Source organism: Podarcis vaucheri (genome assembly GCF_965113315.1).
Source record: "Podarcis vaucheri genome assembly, chromosome: 11".
Lineage (NCBI taxonomy): Eukaryota > Metazoa > Chordata > Lepidosauria > Squamata > Lacertidae > Podarcis > Podarcis vaucheri.
Genome location: NC_138749.1, coordinates 62,049,645 through 62,069,566, shown reverse-complemented (window position 1 = coordinate 62,069,566; position 19,922 = coordinate 62,049,645). Strand labels below are relative to the sequence as shown.

Sequence of the window (19,922 nt, the reverse complement as noted above, 5' to 3'; positions counted from 1 at the left end):
GAGCTCACAGCACTGAAAATACTTCCATGCAAGGATATTCCTTCCACACAGAACAACAAGCATATCAGTGAGAACTAGGCTAGAACCCTAGTCGCTAATTTGCTAGTTTTCTATTAGGCGAGAGGAATACTTGTCATAGTCCCTACTTGTAATGTGGTGGTGGTTCAGCCCAAGTAGGTTTATCACCTGTTAAAGTTAAACTAGGCTTGAAATCAAACCTTTATTAGGCATTGTACAGATAAAACCATAAAAGAAAAAGTAACATATAAGTGACTTGAAGTATATGTAAGAAAGCAGCGGTTGGCTACAAACATATATATATATACACATATAGAGTCAGTGATTTTCCTTGTTAACCTGCTCCTTGGAGGGCTGCTACCAAAAACTCAGCTACCCCCGCCGTTACCCTTTGGTCAACGTCGGATAGGCAGAATCCCACACATTCACCTTGTTGGGGTTCCAGGCCACCCAGAAGAGGGGACAGCACGCGTTGACGGAGCGTACTGTACAATGGACAATGAAAGAGAATATGCTCTACAGTGTCCGGGACATTCATAGAGCATCTGCAGAGTCTCTTGTTTCTGGGGATGTTTTGATATCTTCCCCTGACAAAAGCTGAGGGAAAAACATTCAACCGGGCCAGCATAAAAGCCCTACGTTGGGCTGGGATTGTTAATTTAGTGACGTAGTTGGCTCTGCTATCTAAGATATTTAAATCATAGAATACGGGGGAGCAAATTTTGTTTACTGCTGCCATAATATTTTGTCTCTCAACATCCTTTAATCTAGTTAGGATATTATGGAAAATGTATTGCTCATTAGAATTGTATAGGGGCTCCAGCTCGATGCCTAAAGATTCAATCTTTTTTTCGAGGTACTGATACCATCTTGATTTATAGGGGTCTTTGAGCAGATCAGCGAGCAGGCTTGATGGAGAGCAGCGAAAATGGCAGCGTAACCAGTACTTTATTGAGGTGGACCAGGCCCAGTATTCCATTGTGTGTATGCCTATTTCTGCACACATTGTTTCATATTTGATCACAGCTGGGAGTCCAAGAATACGTCTCAGAAAGCTGGAGTGGATCTTTTTTAGATCACTGTTATATGCTTGGACCCATAGTGGGATTCCATAGAGTATCTGGGCTTGCACTTTTGTTTGAAATATCTGATTGGCCGCAGGGATAAATTGATTACCTTTCTGATAGTAAAAACGAGCAACTGCTGATGAGGTGCACTTTGCCTGTTTTATGGCGTTTGTGCGATGATTTGCCCACCCTAAATTGCTCTGGAATAATATTCCCAGATACCTATAGATTTTTACTTGTTGGATTTCATGCCCTCTTATTTTCCATTTCTCTAGTTTCCAACCATTCGAGAAGACCAAAATTTTTGTCTTCTCATAATTTATTGAGAGTTTATTACATTCACAGTAAAGGATCAGAGAAGATATAAGACGTTTCAGACCCAGACTCGTTAGTGATAGTAGAACTGCATCGTCTGCGTATAATAAGAGAGGAACTGGTTTCTGATTAAGTTTAGGGGCATGTGATTCTATTTTTTGAAGGTGATCTGGCAAGTCTGATAAAAATAAATTAAATAGAAAGGGTGCAAGAATACACCCTTGTTTTACCCCTTTCGAGTTTGGGATGTCTGGTGAAAGGTGACCTTTGGTGTTAAGTTTGACTTGACAGACATTGGAAGAGTATAGATTTTGTATTAAAGTCAATAAACGCTGATCAATTTTTAATTCTGCGAGTTTCCTCCACAGCTTTGGGCGGTCAATTGAGTCAAATGCACCACGAAAATCTACAAAAGCAGCATATATCTTAGATTGCCTTTGGGATCTATATTTTTCAACCAAATGCATAAGTATAAGGCAGTGGTCTAATGTAGAGCAGCCTTTAGAGAAACCTATTTGTTCTTTCCCTGGTAAATTTAGATTTTTCATCCAGGGAAGGAGTTTAGATAAAAGGTGCTTAGCGTAGATTTTCCCTATCACTGATAATAAGCTTATCGGTCTGTAATTCCTTGGTTCTTTTGGGTCACCATTTTTAAAGATTGGGATAATTATTGATCTTAGCCATATCTCAGGTATGATCCCCTCTTTGTCTATGAGAGTAAACAATTGAGCTAAGGGTTCTGCCCACCAATCTATATAGGTCTTGAATAATTCTATTGGTAGACCATCAGGCCCAGGAGATTTCCCCGATTTAAAATTTTTAACTATTTCTCTAATTTCCGCTTCTTCTACCCTTGGCCACTCCTGGAGTTTATTGATTTTGTTTTTAGTGATCTCATTTCCTTTAAGTTCACTGTGTAGATTGTTAAAGACAGAAGTAAAATATTGGTACCATTTGGATTCTGCAATTGGTGATTGGGTTAATTGATTTTCGGGTTTCAATCCTCCATACACTAGGTTCCAGAACGCTTTGTTGTTTTTGTTCTGAATTGAGTCGAGTAATTGTAGCCATTTTTGGGTTGCGTATTTCTGTTTCTTTTCGGCCAGAATGTGATGATATTTTCTTTTTTCATCAAGATAAGAGGGCTCTAGTTTAGTGCGGTTATTTTTAAATATTTGGCGCAGTTTTCTTTTTAGCTGGAAACATTCATCGTCAAACCAGGGGCTAGCGCTATGTTTAAGTATCCAACCTTTAGGTGGGGTACTAAGCTCTGCAAACATTTGAAAAATTTCATTATAGATTTTCGGAATATCACTGTGGGGATTAATGGTCTTTAAATTAGATAGTACTTGTTTTCTCAGGTTGGCTGTTAGCTTTTGCCCCACTGCTGCACTCATTTCCTGGGACCATTTTAATTGAGTCATTTGTTTGTGTTGAGAAGGTTCTATGGTATTATATTTGGTTATTTTAGTTTCTCGGCCTTTTGGCTAAGATCAAGTGTAGTGGAAGTTAAACTAGGCTAGAGGAACAGGTCTGGTAAACCACATCCACAGTAGTCATCTCTACCTATACTGGATATCAGCTGTAGATACCTTTCTACCACCTTCTGTGACAAAGTGGAGAAATACCAGTGCTGAGTAGTTTTCTGGTGTGCTGTCTTTAAAAATGGCATTCTTTTCCCTCTCCAGAAATGGCTAAAGCACATCCACAAAGTCAAAGCCATCTGATGTGATTCCAGAAGTAAAGCTGAAAAAAGTTCTGATGTATATTTAAAACTGACAGCTTACCTTATTATGTTCATAGCTGTATGGGATTCTGAGTGTATCCATAGCTCTGATCATAGACTGCATTGCTGTGAATATATTCTGATACACAAGCTTTGTGAAGCCCCTTTTGTCCTCATCAGAGTATCCAGAACCATGGATGATTCTCATCTGTTTGATAAATGTGCTCTTGCCACTTTCTCCTGTACCTGAAAAATAATCAAATACAGATGCATCATTAGACTGAAGAAAATGCAGCAGTCGCACAACTTCATTTCTCCAGTTAAAGCAAACTTTATTCCCTATTACAGTAGTACCTGGGGTTACAGAGGCTTCAGGTTACAGACGCTTCAGGTTACAGACTCCGCTAACCCAGAAATAGTACCTCGGGTTAAGAACTTTGCTTCAGGATGAGAACAGAAATCGTGCTCCGCTGGCGCAGCGGCAGCAGGAGGCCCCATTAGCTAAAGTGGTGCTTCAGGTTAAGAACAGTTTCAGGTTAAGAATGGACCTCCAGAATGAATTAAGTTCTTAAGCCGAGGTACCACTGTACAACCGTTTTGGGTTCATGTATTAATTCAACTCTAGCACCGTTGTTGTTATTGTTATTCCTCAATCACTGCTTGAAAATGCATAGACACAATAAACTTATGATTAAACACTTTTACACACAATGTAAGAACTAGTTCTACAAATATATTTCCTTGCCATTGGGCAACATTACCATCCATCAATATTCAAGCAATTAGCTACATCAGCTAGGTAGTATTATGACACGGTACTTACTTATGAAACCCAGTTTCAGATCCAAAATCATTAAAAAAATATATTATATTCATTATCCTCTCCTAGCAATTTTCAAACTTCTCGAATTTGGTTTTGAAGTTTTGCTAAATTGAAATTCCTGAATTATTTAGAAAATAAGGTCACTTATGAAGCTTTGCATTTCCTCCACGACAAACACACACATTGTATGTGGCACAGTATTCCCCTGAAAGCTGAGAAAAGATGCAAAGTTTCTATTTTATAAAATACTGGACAACTTCAAGAATTAGGAAGGATTAGACTCTTGAACTTCCAGATCCTGACATCATCCTGGGATTTTCAAAGAAGTGCAACAATATTTTTTTTAAAAAAATCATTATCAAACATTTGCTTAAAAAAGAAACAGCAGAACCTCATACAATCCCAACACAAAAAACAAAAACAAAAAAATCAGCAGATAAAAAAATAAATTGAATATCTGAGTGAATAAATAGGTCTTAAGATTTATACCTCTCAGCCCAGTGAACAGACTGAGAAGGTTCTTTCCTCAGTAGCTGTCAGCCTATTTCTGATAGAAGTGGAAGCCAAAGAAGGGCCTCTGGTGCAAAGCTTAGCATATGGGAAATTTCATGTGGAAGTTACTGGTTAAATCTTACCTCCTGTATAGTTTTTAACATGAGACTTAGCACTATAAGAATAAGTGTTAACTGAACCCTGGGTTGAAGATGCTTTTGGAATACAACGCCCATCATTTCCAGCCAGTTTTGCCAATGGCCAGGGATGATAGAAATTGTAGTCCAATAACTGCTGGGGATCCAAGGTTGAGGAACAATGGACTATAATATATTTGAGTTTCCACGTATGAAATAAAGCACGCACAAAGATGTGCACATACAAACTTGCAAGCCAGATTTAAAAGAATTGTATTTTTTTTTTTAAATGGCAGGAACCCCTGAATGTGACTGAATTTGGAACTCTTCAAAATACTTCCTCTAACTCTCTAAAAGCTGTACGGTATGTACACCAGAAAATGGCAGCTTGGCTGCATGGGTCTCCACAGTAATTGATGGGCTTCACTCCAAATAAGTGGTGGCATCCTGTTCCCTCCTCTGAACTGCACTTATTTCTGGAATTAATATTTTATCATCTTCCCCCCATCTACTGGTATAAGTCCTGCTCCTTTTGAGATGGCACCTTCCTGGAAGAAGGTGATGACAATCCTTTCTGCATCTTCCTCTCCAGGGGTAATATGAACTTCCAAATATTGACTCAACAGGAAGGCCCCTTTCCTTCCTTTGCCTAACTGTTCCTTTTGATATCAACCCCCTTGCTGCACAAAGGAATCACTCTGGCTACTTCCTGTTAAGGTTATATAAGCAGGGGATCTTATACAAAGAGATTTTTCTTTTTCTTAATTAATAGCATAATCTTCTGAATATCCATTCGGGTCACTTCTGGGTGTCTCTCTCCCCGATACCAGTAGGGCAAGAGGAAAGACCAGTAACCTGCATTTCTGTAACTTCTTTCTGGGTGCTCTTTTATGTTTACTAGCTTCTATACTTCTGTTTTACCAAGGAAATCCCCAAGTATATAGAAAGCATATGCTTATTTTGGGGTGCACCCATTTCATTCCCCAAGTTTGCAATGAGAAGGAATGATCAGTGACCTAAAACAAAGCTCATGAGCTTCATATCCAGCAACCTCCCCCTAACACTCTGTTATGCATAGCTCTGAAATTCTTCTCTGCTTCTAAAATAATTAGCAGTACAGAAGAACTGGGAAGAGGGGCAGTCTTTCAGAGGAGAAAATTGAAGAGTGTCACTAGGCACATGTACAGTGATACCTCGTGTTAAGTACCGTCCCCCTTACAAATGCTTCGGGTTACGTGCTCCACTAACCCGGAAGTAGATGCCCCTTGTTGTGAACTTTGCCCCGGGATGCGAGAGGAAGTTGCGCTCTGGTGGCGCAGCAGCAGCCGGAGGCGCCATTAGAGAAAACGCACCTCATGTTACGAGCGGTTTCCAGTTACGAACGGACCTCCGGAACGGATTAAGTACGTAACATGAGGAACCACTGTAATGAGTTATATGGCTCTCTGTTATACGTCCTGTAACTCACCAAGACATTACAGCCAAATCTGTTACCTGTTAAGACACCTGTCAGCGAGCCACCTGAGGAATAAATATCAATTTTTGAAAAATGGACAGTCATACCTCGGGTTGAAGTAGCTTTGGGTTGAGCATTTTCGGGTTGCGCTCCGCGGTGACCTGGAAGTAATAGAGCGTGTTTCTTCCAGGTTTCGCCGCTCGCGCATGCGCAGGCGCTCAAAATGACGTCACGCCCATGTGCGGAAGCGGCAAATCATGACCCGCACACGCGCAGACGCGGATTGCGTTCACTTCAGGATGCAAACGGGGCTCTGGAACGGATCCCGTTCGCATCCAGAGGTACCACTGTAGCCGATTATGACCCAAAAGTATACACTAAATTCCTATTTATAAGGTCCCTGTAATTTGTGCAATAAAAACAGAAAAGGAGATCTGTGCTTCACTTTGGGGAGGGGAAGAGAAGAGGCAGCACTCATTCCTAAATAGCTTTCGGTATAATATATTTTTTTTGTGAGATCAGTCTCTTCTGAAAGTGTCTCTGTTTATGAGCAAAGTGGGGCCTATAAGAGCTATAACCTCAAAAGAAACAGATTTCCTAAGAGTTCACTCGGCTATTTTTCCAATACTTAATAAAACATAGAAGCAGGTGCATCAAAAATAATAAGTAAGCATAGGTTTAAAAACAGGGAGCATGAATCACAACCTGTGGTCAATTGCAGCAGCGATTCTAAACTAACTTCAAGAAGGAATTTCAAGAAGTCAGTCAATGAGCAGTTTTCTACAATATGTTTAGAATTCTGCATACAGACAAAGAGTATAAAATACATATACAGTTCGTGTATCAGATATATGTGGAAATCCTTATAAAATACACATGAATTGATTTTTTGGTACTTCCTTGTTCATGTCTACTTGAAGTGTAAATTTGCAAAGTTTAAATACAAGTCTGTCTAATATTTGATGTATTATATATGTATCTTGCACTCTGGCATTTACCTAAATACACAAATATTTTCTAAGAAATGGCTCTGAGATTTCAAATGGCTGGAAATTCGCATTTGTGAACACATCTGCTCGTGCTAGGCTTAGTCAGTATGCCAATATGCCATGTATGTATCATTGTTTTAAAAAATATTAGGGTGCATACAGACAAACATATCATTACACTTCTACACCTGATGTGTGATACAATCCTATTTGACATTTGCAGGATGATACAGATGACTAGAGCTGGATGATATCTGGTTTTCAACATCATGATATTACACCAGCTAAACATCACGATATCTCGATATATCACGATATATATCCGCGGCGGTGGAAGACCTTGCTGGGCCTCCCAACAGCAACAGAGGATCCCGTCGTATCTCCCCGAGGTGAAGGAGGATACAGAAGGTCTTGCCGCACCTCCCCAGGGCGGCAGAGGGTGTGCAGCACTTCCCCCAGAAGCAGAAGCCCTTGCTGCGCCTCCGCCACTGTGCCACACTTCACTGCAGCAGCAGAGAGCCTTGCAGCGCCTCCCTGTAGCAGCAAGGGGTCCTGCCATACCACCCCACAGCAGAAGAGAGCCTAGCCGCACTTCCCCACAGCAGCAGAAGGCCTTACTGTGCCTCCCCGTGGCGGCAGAGGGTGTACCACGCTTCCCCGCAGCAGCAGAGGGCTTTGCCGTGCCCCCCGCAGTGACAGAGGATCACACCGTACATCCCCACAGCGGTGGAGGGTGTGCTGTGCTTCCCCACAGCAGCAGAGGGCCTTGACAAGGCTCCCTGTGCCGGTGGAGGGCCTTAAAATGTAAGGAAGTAGTATATTTAATAAAAAATATTAAATAAACTTTCGTATAATATATTGAATATATTTTCAACTAATTTAAGAGTAGTTTAAGTGATTTACTAGTCAATTTGCATCTGCTTCCCCACTCAGAGGTCTAAGCGGAATCTGTGCATGCAGAAGCCCCACTGAGTTCAACTAAACCTACTTCTATCTTCCTGGGAGTAAGCCTCATTGAATTTAGTAGGGCTTGCTTGCAAGTAGACATGCATTTACCTGCACTGCTTACTGAAAAACACCCTCCCCATCATTCTCACATAGTACCCAACCTCCCATAAAGCAGTGTTTCCCAACCGGTGTTCCGCAGCACACTAGTGTGCCACGAGACGTTGCCTGGTGTGCCGTGGGAGGGAGGCGGGCGAGTCGGGCGGCGAGAGGTGGGGCGGCGGCGGCGAGGAGAGGCCGCCCAGCGCGGGGCTCTCGCCGTATGCCTGCCTGGCTGCCTGCGTGGCGCTGACGTCACGGGGCTGTAACGTGCCCCACATAGGCACACGCGGGGCGGCGAGTGAGCTCCCTCCCACATCCCATCGCCGCTCGCTTCGGCCGGCCTACTGGGCTGTCGCAGGCGGAAGGCCTGCGCATGCACGAGGTTTTCGCGCCTTCGGGATTCCCTTCACGCCTTCCTCCTCCCAGGTCCTTGAGAGCGCGGGAAGCGGCAGCGCGAGACCGGCGTTGAGCCTGGTAGGTATTGCGCTTGCCAAGGCAGTCATTTGGGAAATGAAAACCTGCAAAGCAAGCAACCAGTTCAATCTGAAGTACGTGTATGCTTAATATCCTGTATCTGAAACCTGTTCTGCCCCCTCCCCCACACTTGGTGCCATTTTCATCTACACATGCAGCAGAGTAAGTTGACCCAGAATAGTACCAATTCAGATGGCAGATGGGAGAATGACAGTGCTGAATGCTTTCCCATGTAGAACAGTCCCTGCAAATAAAAACCTAGCATATTTGGAAGAGGGATGCTAGCCTAACCATTACCTTCTATGCTGTTACTATTTTTTTATTTTTTTTTTACATAAGTAAAAAGTGACCTTTCCCCATCTGGCATGGTGGTGTGCCTCGAGATTTTTTTCATGAAACAAGTGTGCCTTTGCCCAAAAAAGGTTGGGAAACACTGCCATAAAGCAGCCAGCTAAATCTTCTCCCCTCCATTCCTGCCCCCCACAGAAGCCCCCCCCAAAGCCCTCATCCCACCAATCTCTCCTTTTTTTATCAGAGGGAGGGCAAGCTAGCAAAAAGATAGTCTCCTTTAATATATATTTTTATAAAAACTTTTCCTTTTTAATATGGAGGAAAGCTATTTACATAACAACATAAACACCAACAGAAAATACAAATAAAAACTCTTTCCCCTCTTTTTTTGACAGTGGGGATGAGTGTGAGGGTTTTTTTTTTTTTTACATTCTTTGCTGCTGGGTCTATGATTGTCTATTGTTAGCAAGCTCTGCATAATTAGCTGACCTCTAAGTGGAAAGATAGGGGTGAAGCTGAAACAGTTTGCTGGTTTGTGTGAGGGCTTATCTACTTTTCTTATTGGTTAGGAGGGAGGAGGGAGAGACAGTGCCTGCAAATTATCTGTAAAGTATCCGTTCAGCTGAGCTGCCCCCAGGAAGCTGTTACGTCTCCACCTTTTGTTCACTGGCATATTGCCTTGTTGAAGCACTTATCACCATGTTATTTCAATACCAGTATTCAACAATATGGCGATTTATCACACAGCCCCACAGATGACCAAGCAACTGTAGTAAAAGTAAGTCCTGGATAATAATTTTTCACATTTCCTTCCCTTCATTATGCATTTTCTCTTCTTCCTTCCTTTCAAATATGGTCATGTGCCGACTTTTAAAAAAACCAACTGAATAAAAATGTCAAATCGACACAAAACCCCGGGTGGCAATCTCATTTCTGATCTATTCTTCTTTTCTCCTAATTTCAAGGTGGAGTTTTATTCTTGCTGATGGTATTAAAGTTTCACTATTTTTGAGGCGCTGCCATTTTAACAATAGATTCTTGTGATTTCATGGAAACAGCAGTTGCACACAGGCAACCCTATTGTTCCAGATATGCATCAAAATACATCTAAATCAGTGGCATATTGATAGTCATAAAGAGGCACCTGGAATATTGCACATGCCTTGGAATGCCCATATTGTTTTGATCTCGGACATTTCAAGGTTTCTTGGATAATCCCTGGTCCAAAGACACTGATGGAGGAAGGGGGGGTGGGAGGAGTGGTCCACCCCAGGGCTGCACAGCGAGGGGGGGGCGCCATGCTGAATGGCTCTTCCTTTCCCCCCTCCCTCACCTTCCCTCTCCATTGGGGGCAGAGGGTGTGCCTGTGCCACCCCCTGAACCCAGCTCAGGCCCTGGAGCTGCAAGTAGCTGCTTCTCTCTTGGCTGCAACTGCACTCTGCAGCTCTTAAGTACCGTATTTTTTGCTCTATAAGACTCACTTTTTCCCTCCTAAAAAGTAAGGGGAAATGTGTGTGCGTCTTATGGAGCGAATGCAGGCTGCACAGCTATCCCAGAAGCCAGAACAGCACTGTGCAGCGAAAGCAGCAATCCCTCTTGCTGTTCTGGCTTCTGGGATTCAGAATATTTTTTTCCTTGTTTTCCTCCTCCAAAAACTAGGTGCGTCTTGCGGTCTGGCGTGTCTTACAGAGCAAAAAATACGGTACCTACACTCCTGTATTCACTTTCCTCCCTCTCTCTGCCCCCTCTCACCTTTCCACATCTCCCTGCTTAACTCTGGCCTTGCTTTAAATCCTTCCTCACCCTGGAAAGACACCTTTGGGGAGAGGTTTTCCTTTCTCAAAGAATTATAGTATTGAAGAGTGGGAAGGGACCCTGATGACGATAATCTAGTTCAACCCCCTACAATGCACGAATATGCAGCTGTCCTATCCTTTTTACATTTGCTCTCAGCCCTAATTTGCCCCCCCCCATGTAAATTTACACCACACACACACGGTTGCCTTTGATGCTAGTCCTATTCAGAGCAGACTCACAGAAATGAATTAAAAATCCAAGCATTAATTTCAAAGGGTCTGCAATACAGTGGTACCTCGCAAGACGAATGCCTCGCCAGACGAAAAACGCGCAAGACGAAAGAGTTTTCCGTTTTTTTGAGTCGTTCCACAAGACGAATTTCCCTATGGTCTTGCTTTGCAAGACAAAACGTCTTGCGAGTTCTTGCGAGTTTGTTTCCTTTTTCTTAAAGCCGCTAAGCCGTTAATAGCCGCTAAGCCGCTAATAGCCATGCTTCGCAAGACGAAAAAACCGCAAGACGAAGAGACTCGCAGAACGGATTAATTTCGTCTTGCGAGGCACCACTGTAAGTAGGATTTACTTGGATGTAACCAAAGTATCTTAGCCAAAGTTATACACAACCATTCCTCATAAGGCTTGCTTTCTAGATCCTTGATCATCTTTGTTGCCCTCTTGCACGCATTCCAGCTTGTCAACACCCTTCTTAAATTGCGGCGCCCAGAACAGGACACAACACCCCAGGTGTGGTCTGACCAAGGCAGAATAGGGTGGTACTTGATCTAGAAACTAGACTTCTATTAATGCAGCCTGGAATAGCATTAGCTTTTTTTTTTTTTTTTTTTTTTTGCTGTAGCATCACATGGTTGACTCATGTTGTGGTCTACTAAGCCTCTTAGATCCTTTGAATCATGTATTGCTGGTAAGCCAAGTCTCCCCCATCTTATATTGGTGCAACTGGTTCTTCCTGCCTAAGCATAGAACCTTTCAGGCTAAAAGGAACTGGTGGGACTTAGAAGAACACAAAGAGAAATCTCTTCTAATGCAATTTGTGGATTTTTTAAACGTAGAATTTTGTGAAGTACTTACCTAGATTTGGAAAGGTTTAAAATGGCAGCCCTCATGTGACCATACCACCCATAGGCGCCAACTCCCTATAGCTGAGGACACCTCAGCCAGCCAGCCCCCCCAAAAATTGGGGTGGGGCTAAGCCCCCCCCCCCAACCTTGAGGGGCTAGGCCTTGCCAGGTCTTCCCACACCTGCGACGAGTCCCATTGGGCTTTCCCACTCCTACAGCAGGCCACGAAAATGCCCGATAGGGCTTGTCATAGGTGCGGGAAAGGGGGCACCTATGACACCACCTAAATCCACCGTACTTGAGCAGTATTATAGGTGTCCACAGAAACAGCATGCAAGTATGAGAGATTATATTCTCTCTTATTGCTCCTGCTTTGCACTATTTTTGGGTGCTCTTGCTTGGCAGGAATAGGTGCTTGAGTTCTGTTTGTGTTTGAAGCAAGAGGAACAAGTAACATGATGGGGCATTAAGTAAAGCGAAGAAGAGGTCGAGTCTGAGGTGACAGGAACTGAGTTCCTTCCCACCCCTTGGGAAATGGGGGTGGGTGGGGAGGGAAGGACAGTTGGAGCGGAGGGGAGGACCGTGGCAAGTCGACCATGGCAAGACTCCTGGATGAGAAACAGTGAGAGTGACTCAGTGACTGCCCCAGGCGGCAAAAGTCCGAGCTACGCCTCTGTCCAAAGATCATCAGAAATTAGTTTCTAGCAGGCTGCGGCTCATATACTTAAAGATGAATGATAGATAAATGAGTTGTTGATTAACTTATTCACTCGTTCAAGTTCATAATTAGGAATAGAAAGTACGAACTGTGCATTACGAATGCAAAACGGGATAAAATTATGCAGCAAACCATATATCTGAATATTACATGTCAGGTGACATATGCCACAACTTTCTTTAAAGTCAATGTTTTGTTTCATTTATGTATAGGGTTAGAGCCAAATATATTCATGCTAAGACAAGCCCTACTGATTTCAGTTGATCTAAACATAGCCGTAACTTGTTATGACCTATCCATTTCCTCCCCCAAACCCCTATTATTATTATTATTATTATTATTATTATTATTATTATTATTTGAAGTAAAAGTTGGTCAAAATATAATTACAACAATGAAGAAGAGGAAAGGACATTTGTTGATGGCACTGATGTAAGCAAGACCTACTATTTCAGTAGGGCTACTCAAAGCATGACTATTCTGGATCCAACTTGGGTCTAACTGAGACACAAAAAGCAATAGAGCAGAGAGTCCTTATTTATTTAAAACATGTTCATACCTCCCTAAATTTTAAAACAGACTAAAACCAAGATCTATTAAAATACTTGGGTAAATCTGAAAGTTTTCACTTAAGCCTTAGCAATGTTGGTACCAAAAGAATCTCTTTAGGGAGGGCATTCCATAACTAGATGCCACTCCTGAGAAGGTCCCCGCCTTTGTAGATGATCTTAGTACGTAGGTCTGATGGAAGTAGCACATGGAAAGGGACCGCAACAGATTATCTTGAACTAGCAGGGTTAAGCTCTAATAGTTCTTATGGGAGAGCAATTTATAATGCAACTTAAAGGACAAGGCGTATGACTGGCTTCAAATAAAGTACAGCACCAGCAAAATAGAAGTTGACATACATTAATTGTGGGGAATGGGTGTATCTGAACATGCAATATGTCTGGCAATGAGCACTGCCTGGGCAGGAGACCACCGAGGACCTACAGAGGTTTCTCAGAATACATTGGAAGTTTGCTACAAATGTATAGCAGCTAGGAATCTTTACGCTTAGAAATGGAAAGATGAAGAAGTTCCTACTAAAGAAGAATGGATAAGCAAAGTAATGGACTATGTTGAATCAGCAAAGCTAACGGCTTTAGTAAGATTCTCTTACTAAAGGGAAGCCCCTTTTAGACTATTTGAAGAAATATTACAACATGAAGAATCCGCGAACAGGTTGAGTTATGAGTAACAGAAATAATTAGACTATTGTGCTCTGATTATGATAAAAAGAAGAGAGAAGAGGGGGGTAAGGAAAACATCACAGAAAATGGGTTGGGAAGTCAAAAATAGAAAATAATTTTTTTTTTAAGAATGTATTGGAATTTTATGTGTAATTTTTGGGGGGAATTTAACAAAAGTATTTTTTAAAAAGGAAGTTTGCTGCAAATATACTAACCAACTAAATTAAAGAGTTTCACACCTTTGAAGGATACCTCAGTGCTTCCGTCTTAGTGTACACAATGTTATTAAATTAAATATTAAATACCCCTCTCTGCATTAAGAAACAAAATGTGAGGCCTTGCATTCCTAACACTAATAGTGAAAGCCATACAAATGAACACAGAGTTTGGACTCAAGCCACTAAACATGGAATAAAATCAGTCCCATCCAAAGATAGAGGCCAATGTAAGTTAGTTTTGCATTAAATAGTGGAACTATTTATTGTTGGGGGGACACTTAAAACTGTTACATAAAACTGAACAGGACATTCTCAGTCAGACCAGCAGAAGCCTGTTAAAATATACAACAGAGAAGCTCAAATCCACTTTGCTGGTGTGTATGAACTGGGAGGAATGTCACCAGAAAAAAATTCCAATAACAATGAAACGTTTTCCAATGCAAATTATCCTAATTCAACTATCCTTCCAACCAAATAAAATTAGCCTAATGCCCTATTTCCCCACAACCAAAAAAAAAGGAGGGGCTTAAATCACATAAAACAGTCCAATTCAAAATTTTATAGAAAACCTACTGCTTGTGGCCCACCAACGTGTTTCAAATCAGTAAAACAGGAGCAAATGCTAAAACTTTCTTCCTTCAGTTAAAGCACAACTAATCACTGCTGTGTGATCCAGTGGCGTAGCGTGGGTTGTCAGCACCCGGGGCAAGGCAAGTAATTTGCGCCCCCTAACCCGCGGATTTGCGCCCCCTAACCCGTGGATTTGCGCCCCCTAACCCCCAGATGTTGCGCCCAGTGCGGCCGGGCCCCCCTGAACCCCCCACGCTACGCCACTGGTGTGATCCTGAGCATGCAGTGCTGGATCAGACCAAGCTGCACTATTCTATGCAAGACTCCAGTAACTGACCAGAAGGGAAACTTAGCATCATGAAAGGCAAGAACAAGAATCTTTCCTATGAAGATTTAATATAATCCCCAGGCTCTGTGTAAAGTAACTTTAGGTAAGCACCAAATGTCATTCCTATTCCCTTGGGAAGGTTCAATTTAATACTTGGTGGGACACTGAAATTGCGCAACATATCACTGTCAGAGGTTCTTTCATAAGGCTCAGCTTACCTTCAGTAATAACTTTATTCCCCAAAGTGTGCCTTTTTCCACAATTCAGTTTCCATTTAGTTTGTATGATTTGAAGCAATTACTGAGGAACTATATCCACAGCAATGCAATTTTAGAAAAAACTTCAGCGTTGTTCTAACATTTAAGCTTTTTCTTGTTCTCAGGACCTGCTTCCCCTAGAAGGCCTCACATTTTCCCATCACCTCTCCAAGCTTGACAATACTATCACTAATGTGATATTAAACTAATCCATTGAGTTACCTGTTCAGGTGACCCAGGTTTACCTCTGACCCTTTGGGAGATATTCAACTAGCCTTTTACTCAATCAACTCACTGAAATAAATTAACCTGAGTTACTAATGTTCATTAATTTCAATGGGTTTACTTTGAGTAAAAGTTAGTTGAATACCACTCTATTGAAATCATAGATCCAAATACTGCAGAGCAAAAACTTCCCAGCAAACCTGTGTCAGGCAACATTTACACAAAGAATGTAAAACTTTTTATAGCTATGAAAAGACACAAAATGAGAGGGCGCATTTTTAATCTTTGCTATTCAAAACAAGAGCACACAGTTGAACAGAGCTGGGATATTTGTCAGGACTTGACCCTCAAATGGTGAGCTGAGTAATAACGATTAATCCTGGATGTTACTTACTTTATATTTATTTATTACATTTCTATCCTACCCTTCCTCCTAAAGAACCCAAGTTACACACACATATCCTGCCCCAAACATGTGGTCAGGAGGAAACTGAAGAGGCTACTTATACTACTGAAGGAAGGCTCCTTCACCTACAGGTCAGAGTAACTCAAGCGATGCTCCTGGACCTGATATAAACTTTTTGCCGATATGAGCAACTGTAATACCTTGTTGTTGTTGGCTGGAGTGCCTTGGTCCTCAACATTGCAGCAGCTGCATCTGATAGCACTGCAAGGATACTGCAATGTTGGTGAACAACCCAACTTGAAAGCTTCATACATTATACGCTAGTGGTTCCGAATGAGGGGTCTGTGGACATCTGGGGATCCACGGCCCCCTCCCTTGCCTCCCCCCAACTAAATTTTTGCTTTTTCATTGTAGTATCACAAATTTTATAGCTTGTTTTAGCGCTGCACGGTTTTTTGATATATTTGCCAAAATCAGTTTTGAAATCAGACCGCGATAACGATTTTTGACCCGGTAATACACAGCAATATATCATTCCTCACGCAAGGGAGAGCAGGGCAGGCAATTTCAAGGCACCACCAATATTGCACAATGATCTTGGCCAATAACGTTGCTGATCTGAGCTGCCTTCCCTCATGCTAAAGCTGGTTGCAGCTACTTAAGGCAAACCAAAGAAGGTATACAGAGTACTAAACACATCTCAGTTGCTTCTTTTTCTCCCAAAGATTCCAGGGGGCTAAAACCTTTGATAGCATCAGTGTGGATACGTGCTGCATATCTTCATAGGTACTGATTCATGTATCCCTCACTGCAGATAAGGTACAAAAATTATCTCAGTACACAGGCTACCAAAATATCCTAGATGCTTCTCCCATCAATATGCAATTCCAGACAGAGTCCTGAAGTCCTGGTAATATCAAACCTGAAAGGCTACACTAGCTGCTTCGTTGTTGTTTTTAAAAAACCTACTACATTAAAATACAGAGAGAACTTTCAAGTTATACAGATTACACCTTAGATGTTCAGAACAAAAGCATGAAATGCCTAATGTTAGGAATTGTTGCCATGTGAGAAAATACGTAGTTGGTAATGAGGTCCTCCCCTGCAATAATTTTTAATTGTTATTGGGCATCCAATAACATCCTGATTTTAAAGGCTAGCTGGTACTACTACAAAGAGGACTTTAACAACAACAAAAAAGAACCCTGCCACTGCTTGTTTGATTCAGGAAGAAACACTAAAAGTTCAGAAAGAGTATACCGTATATATTTGTAATACAGCAGTATATACATAAGTGTATTACTAAATAATAAATGTTGGACTTGCTGCAAGCCAGAAAGCCGCTGGAAGATATTCTAGCTGCACATTTTTATTTTACAGGAACAATTATTTGGGGATGCAAAGCAACCCTTATCTTAATAAGCTCCCATTAACTATATATAATGGGAACATAAGAAACAGAAGAGGACATAAGAAACAGGAAGTAGGGAAGTAGGCCGGAAGTAGTTGATTGCTGATTCATTCATTCATTTAAATATATATAGAGAGAGAGAAGGGGAGAACAGATAGCTGACCATTCCACCCAGGGTGACCTCTGCTACAAAACAGATGTCTCTTACAGAGGCAATATTAGATTGGTGGTGGGTTGACTGGACATTTTGTAGCCCCATAAAAAGTGTTGAAGCCACATGCTACAAATTACATATTGTAATTTTCATTTTTTTTAAAGGAAGTATTTTATTGGGAGCTCATTTTCATCCACTGATAGGGGAAGTACAATAAATACACAACTGCACTTCTTTTCTTATTCAAATAATTCCTTTTCTTTCTTCTTCAAATCATCATCTTGATTCTCCAAACAGGAAAAAGAGATGGGAAGGAAGCAGTTTTCTTCAGTATTGACAAACATTGAAAACTGTGCACTGATTTACTCTGTTGTCTCTTGTTTACATTTCTGAAGATTACATTACAGTACAATTCTGAATATGCCCTTCCAAGAACAAAATGTGCAAATAAACTGCTCCTTCATCCCACTTTCCCCCTTGATCACACCTGCTGCCTCTTTCTGCTCCTAGAATGCCAACTGCTGCTTTTTACTGGCTAAGAATGGCAAGGCAGATAAATGCACTGAACATGCATGCTTACTGAGCAGGGAAAGCACAAACGGTAATGCAAGTGCAGAATCTAAAATAGCCACCTCTCGGCCTTGAAGCCTCCAGTCCCTGTGAGCAGCAGGTGAGTAACTAACCTAGTTGTCAAAGATCTCACGCATTTCCACCCACTCTGTCCTGCTGTGGAAACGGAATGGTGGCAAACAGCAATAACAGAATGAAGAGTAAGAAAGGCATGAGAATATCTTGGGAATACAAAGGGCTTAGGGGCAGTCTCATGCCAGCTACTCAGCTGGCAAGGTAGTGGGATATCCCCTTGGAGCCTCTCTCTGGTTCATTTGTCTGCTCTCCCTGAGACCAGAGTGGTCCAGCGCAGAGCAGCAGCACTTGGAGTGGCAGGAGCAGACCAGTAGCAGCACCAGATCAGACTCATCCTGATGATGACCAATTCCCAGTTTCTCAGCCCTGGTGCGTCACTCTGGTGCCTCCTACTGTCTGTCTGCTCTTGACTGGCTTTCTGTTTTGCCATGGATTTTCCTGGATGGACTCTGGCTATGGATGGATGACGGCTAACAGATTGAGGTTGAATCCTGACAAGACAGAAGTACTGTTTTTGGGGGACAGGAGGCGGGCAGGTGTGGAGGATTCCCTGGTCCTGAATGGGGTAACTGTGCCCCTGAAGGACCAGGTGCGCAGCCTGGGAGTCATTTTGGACTCACAGCTGTCCATGGAGGCACAAGTCAAATCTGTGTCCAGGGCAGCTGTTTACCAGCTGCATCTGGTACGTAGGCTGAGACTCTATCTGCCCGCGGACTGTCTCGCCAGAGTGGTGCATGCTCTGGTTATCTCCCGCTTGGACTACTGCAATGCACTCTACGTGGGGCTACCTTTGAAGGTGACTTGGAAACTACAACTAATCCAGAATGCGGCAGCTAGACTGGTGACTGGGGGCGGCCGCCGAGACCATATAACACCAGTCTTGAAAGACCTACATTGGCTCCCAGTACGTGTCCGAGCACAATTCAAAGTGTTGGTACTGACCTTTAAAGCCCTAAACGGCCTCGGTCCAGTATACCTGAAGGAGCGTCTCCACCCCCATCATTCTGCCCGGACGCTGAGGTCCAGCGCCGAGGGCCTTCTGGCGGTTCCCTCATTGCGAGAAGCAAAGCTACAGGGAACAAGGCAGAGGGCCTTCTCGGTAGTGGCGCCCGCCCTGTGGAACGCCCTTCCAGCAGATGTCAAAGCGATAAACAACTACCTGACATTCAGAAGACATCTTAAGGCAGCCCTGTTCAGGGAAGTTTTTAATGTGTGATATTTTATTGTATTTTTGGTTTCTATGGAAGCCGCCCAGAGTGGCTGGGGAGGCCCAACCAGATGGGCGGGGTATAAATAATAAATTATTATTATTATTATTATTATTATTATTATTATTATTATTACTACTATAGTAAACCAAATCAAAGGACATTGGGTTGGGGCGGGTAGACGGCTTAGCATTTGAATGACGTTGGTCAATTAAATCACAGAGTCTTGGTATCCCCATTTGTAAAATGGACAGATGTTTTCAGGATGCTTAATTCCTTGATCTGTAATCTGTTCACTTTCTTGAATCATCTGTCCTGCATGCAAGTTATTTTCTGCTATGTGAGCTTGTAGCAAATTTCTAATTTGGAACATGGTGTGATCTGTGATGGCTCGATTGTCATGTATAAGCAGCATTAGCTAATGACAGACAGGGGACTAGTAAGCATATGTAATAGCTGTGCAATTTTGATACAGAGGTTTTTTTTTAGAATGAATGGCTTTAATAAAGACTAAAAAGAAAACCTCAATTTGAAAAACAAAAGGAAGAAGTCTAGTGAAAAATATTGCCTCCAGTGTTAAGTTTCAACCTGGGAACAAGCTTTGTGAGTGCACACTGAAGCTGCTTTTGCCCCTCTCTTTGTTGCATGAGCAATCAAATTGAAGCCCTCTAATTCAGAAGTCACAAACATGGCACCCTTGGGCACAAATCTGCCTGCAGTGGTCTTCCCTGATGCTCACAGGGTCCCCTGCCTGCCCTCGAAACTAGACTTGAAAATAGATTGTTCTTGTGTGTTATGCCCATGGCAGTTCCTCCAGTTTGCAAGTGTATCCATGGGCCCCA

General features: G+C 42.3%; 1 protein-coding gene across 2 annotated transcripts in view; it reads right to left on the bottom strand.

Moving 5' to 3' along the window:
- LOC309542721 (guanine nucleotide-binding protein G(q) subunit alpha) overlaps positions 1-19,922 on the bottom strand; it is a 97,211-nt gene that overhangs the window by 57,005 nt on the left and 20,284 nt on the right. For both annotated transcript variants that reach the window (XM_082241653.1, XM_082241654.1), the window contains exon 2: positions 3,188-3,372. In XM_082241653.1, the coding sequence (XP_082097779.1) occupies positions 3,188-3,372 (185 nt within the window). The remainder of the gene's footprint in view (positions 1-3,187; positions 3,373-19,922) is intronic.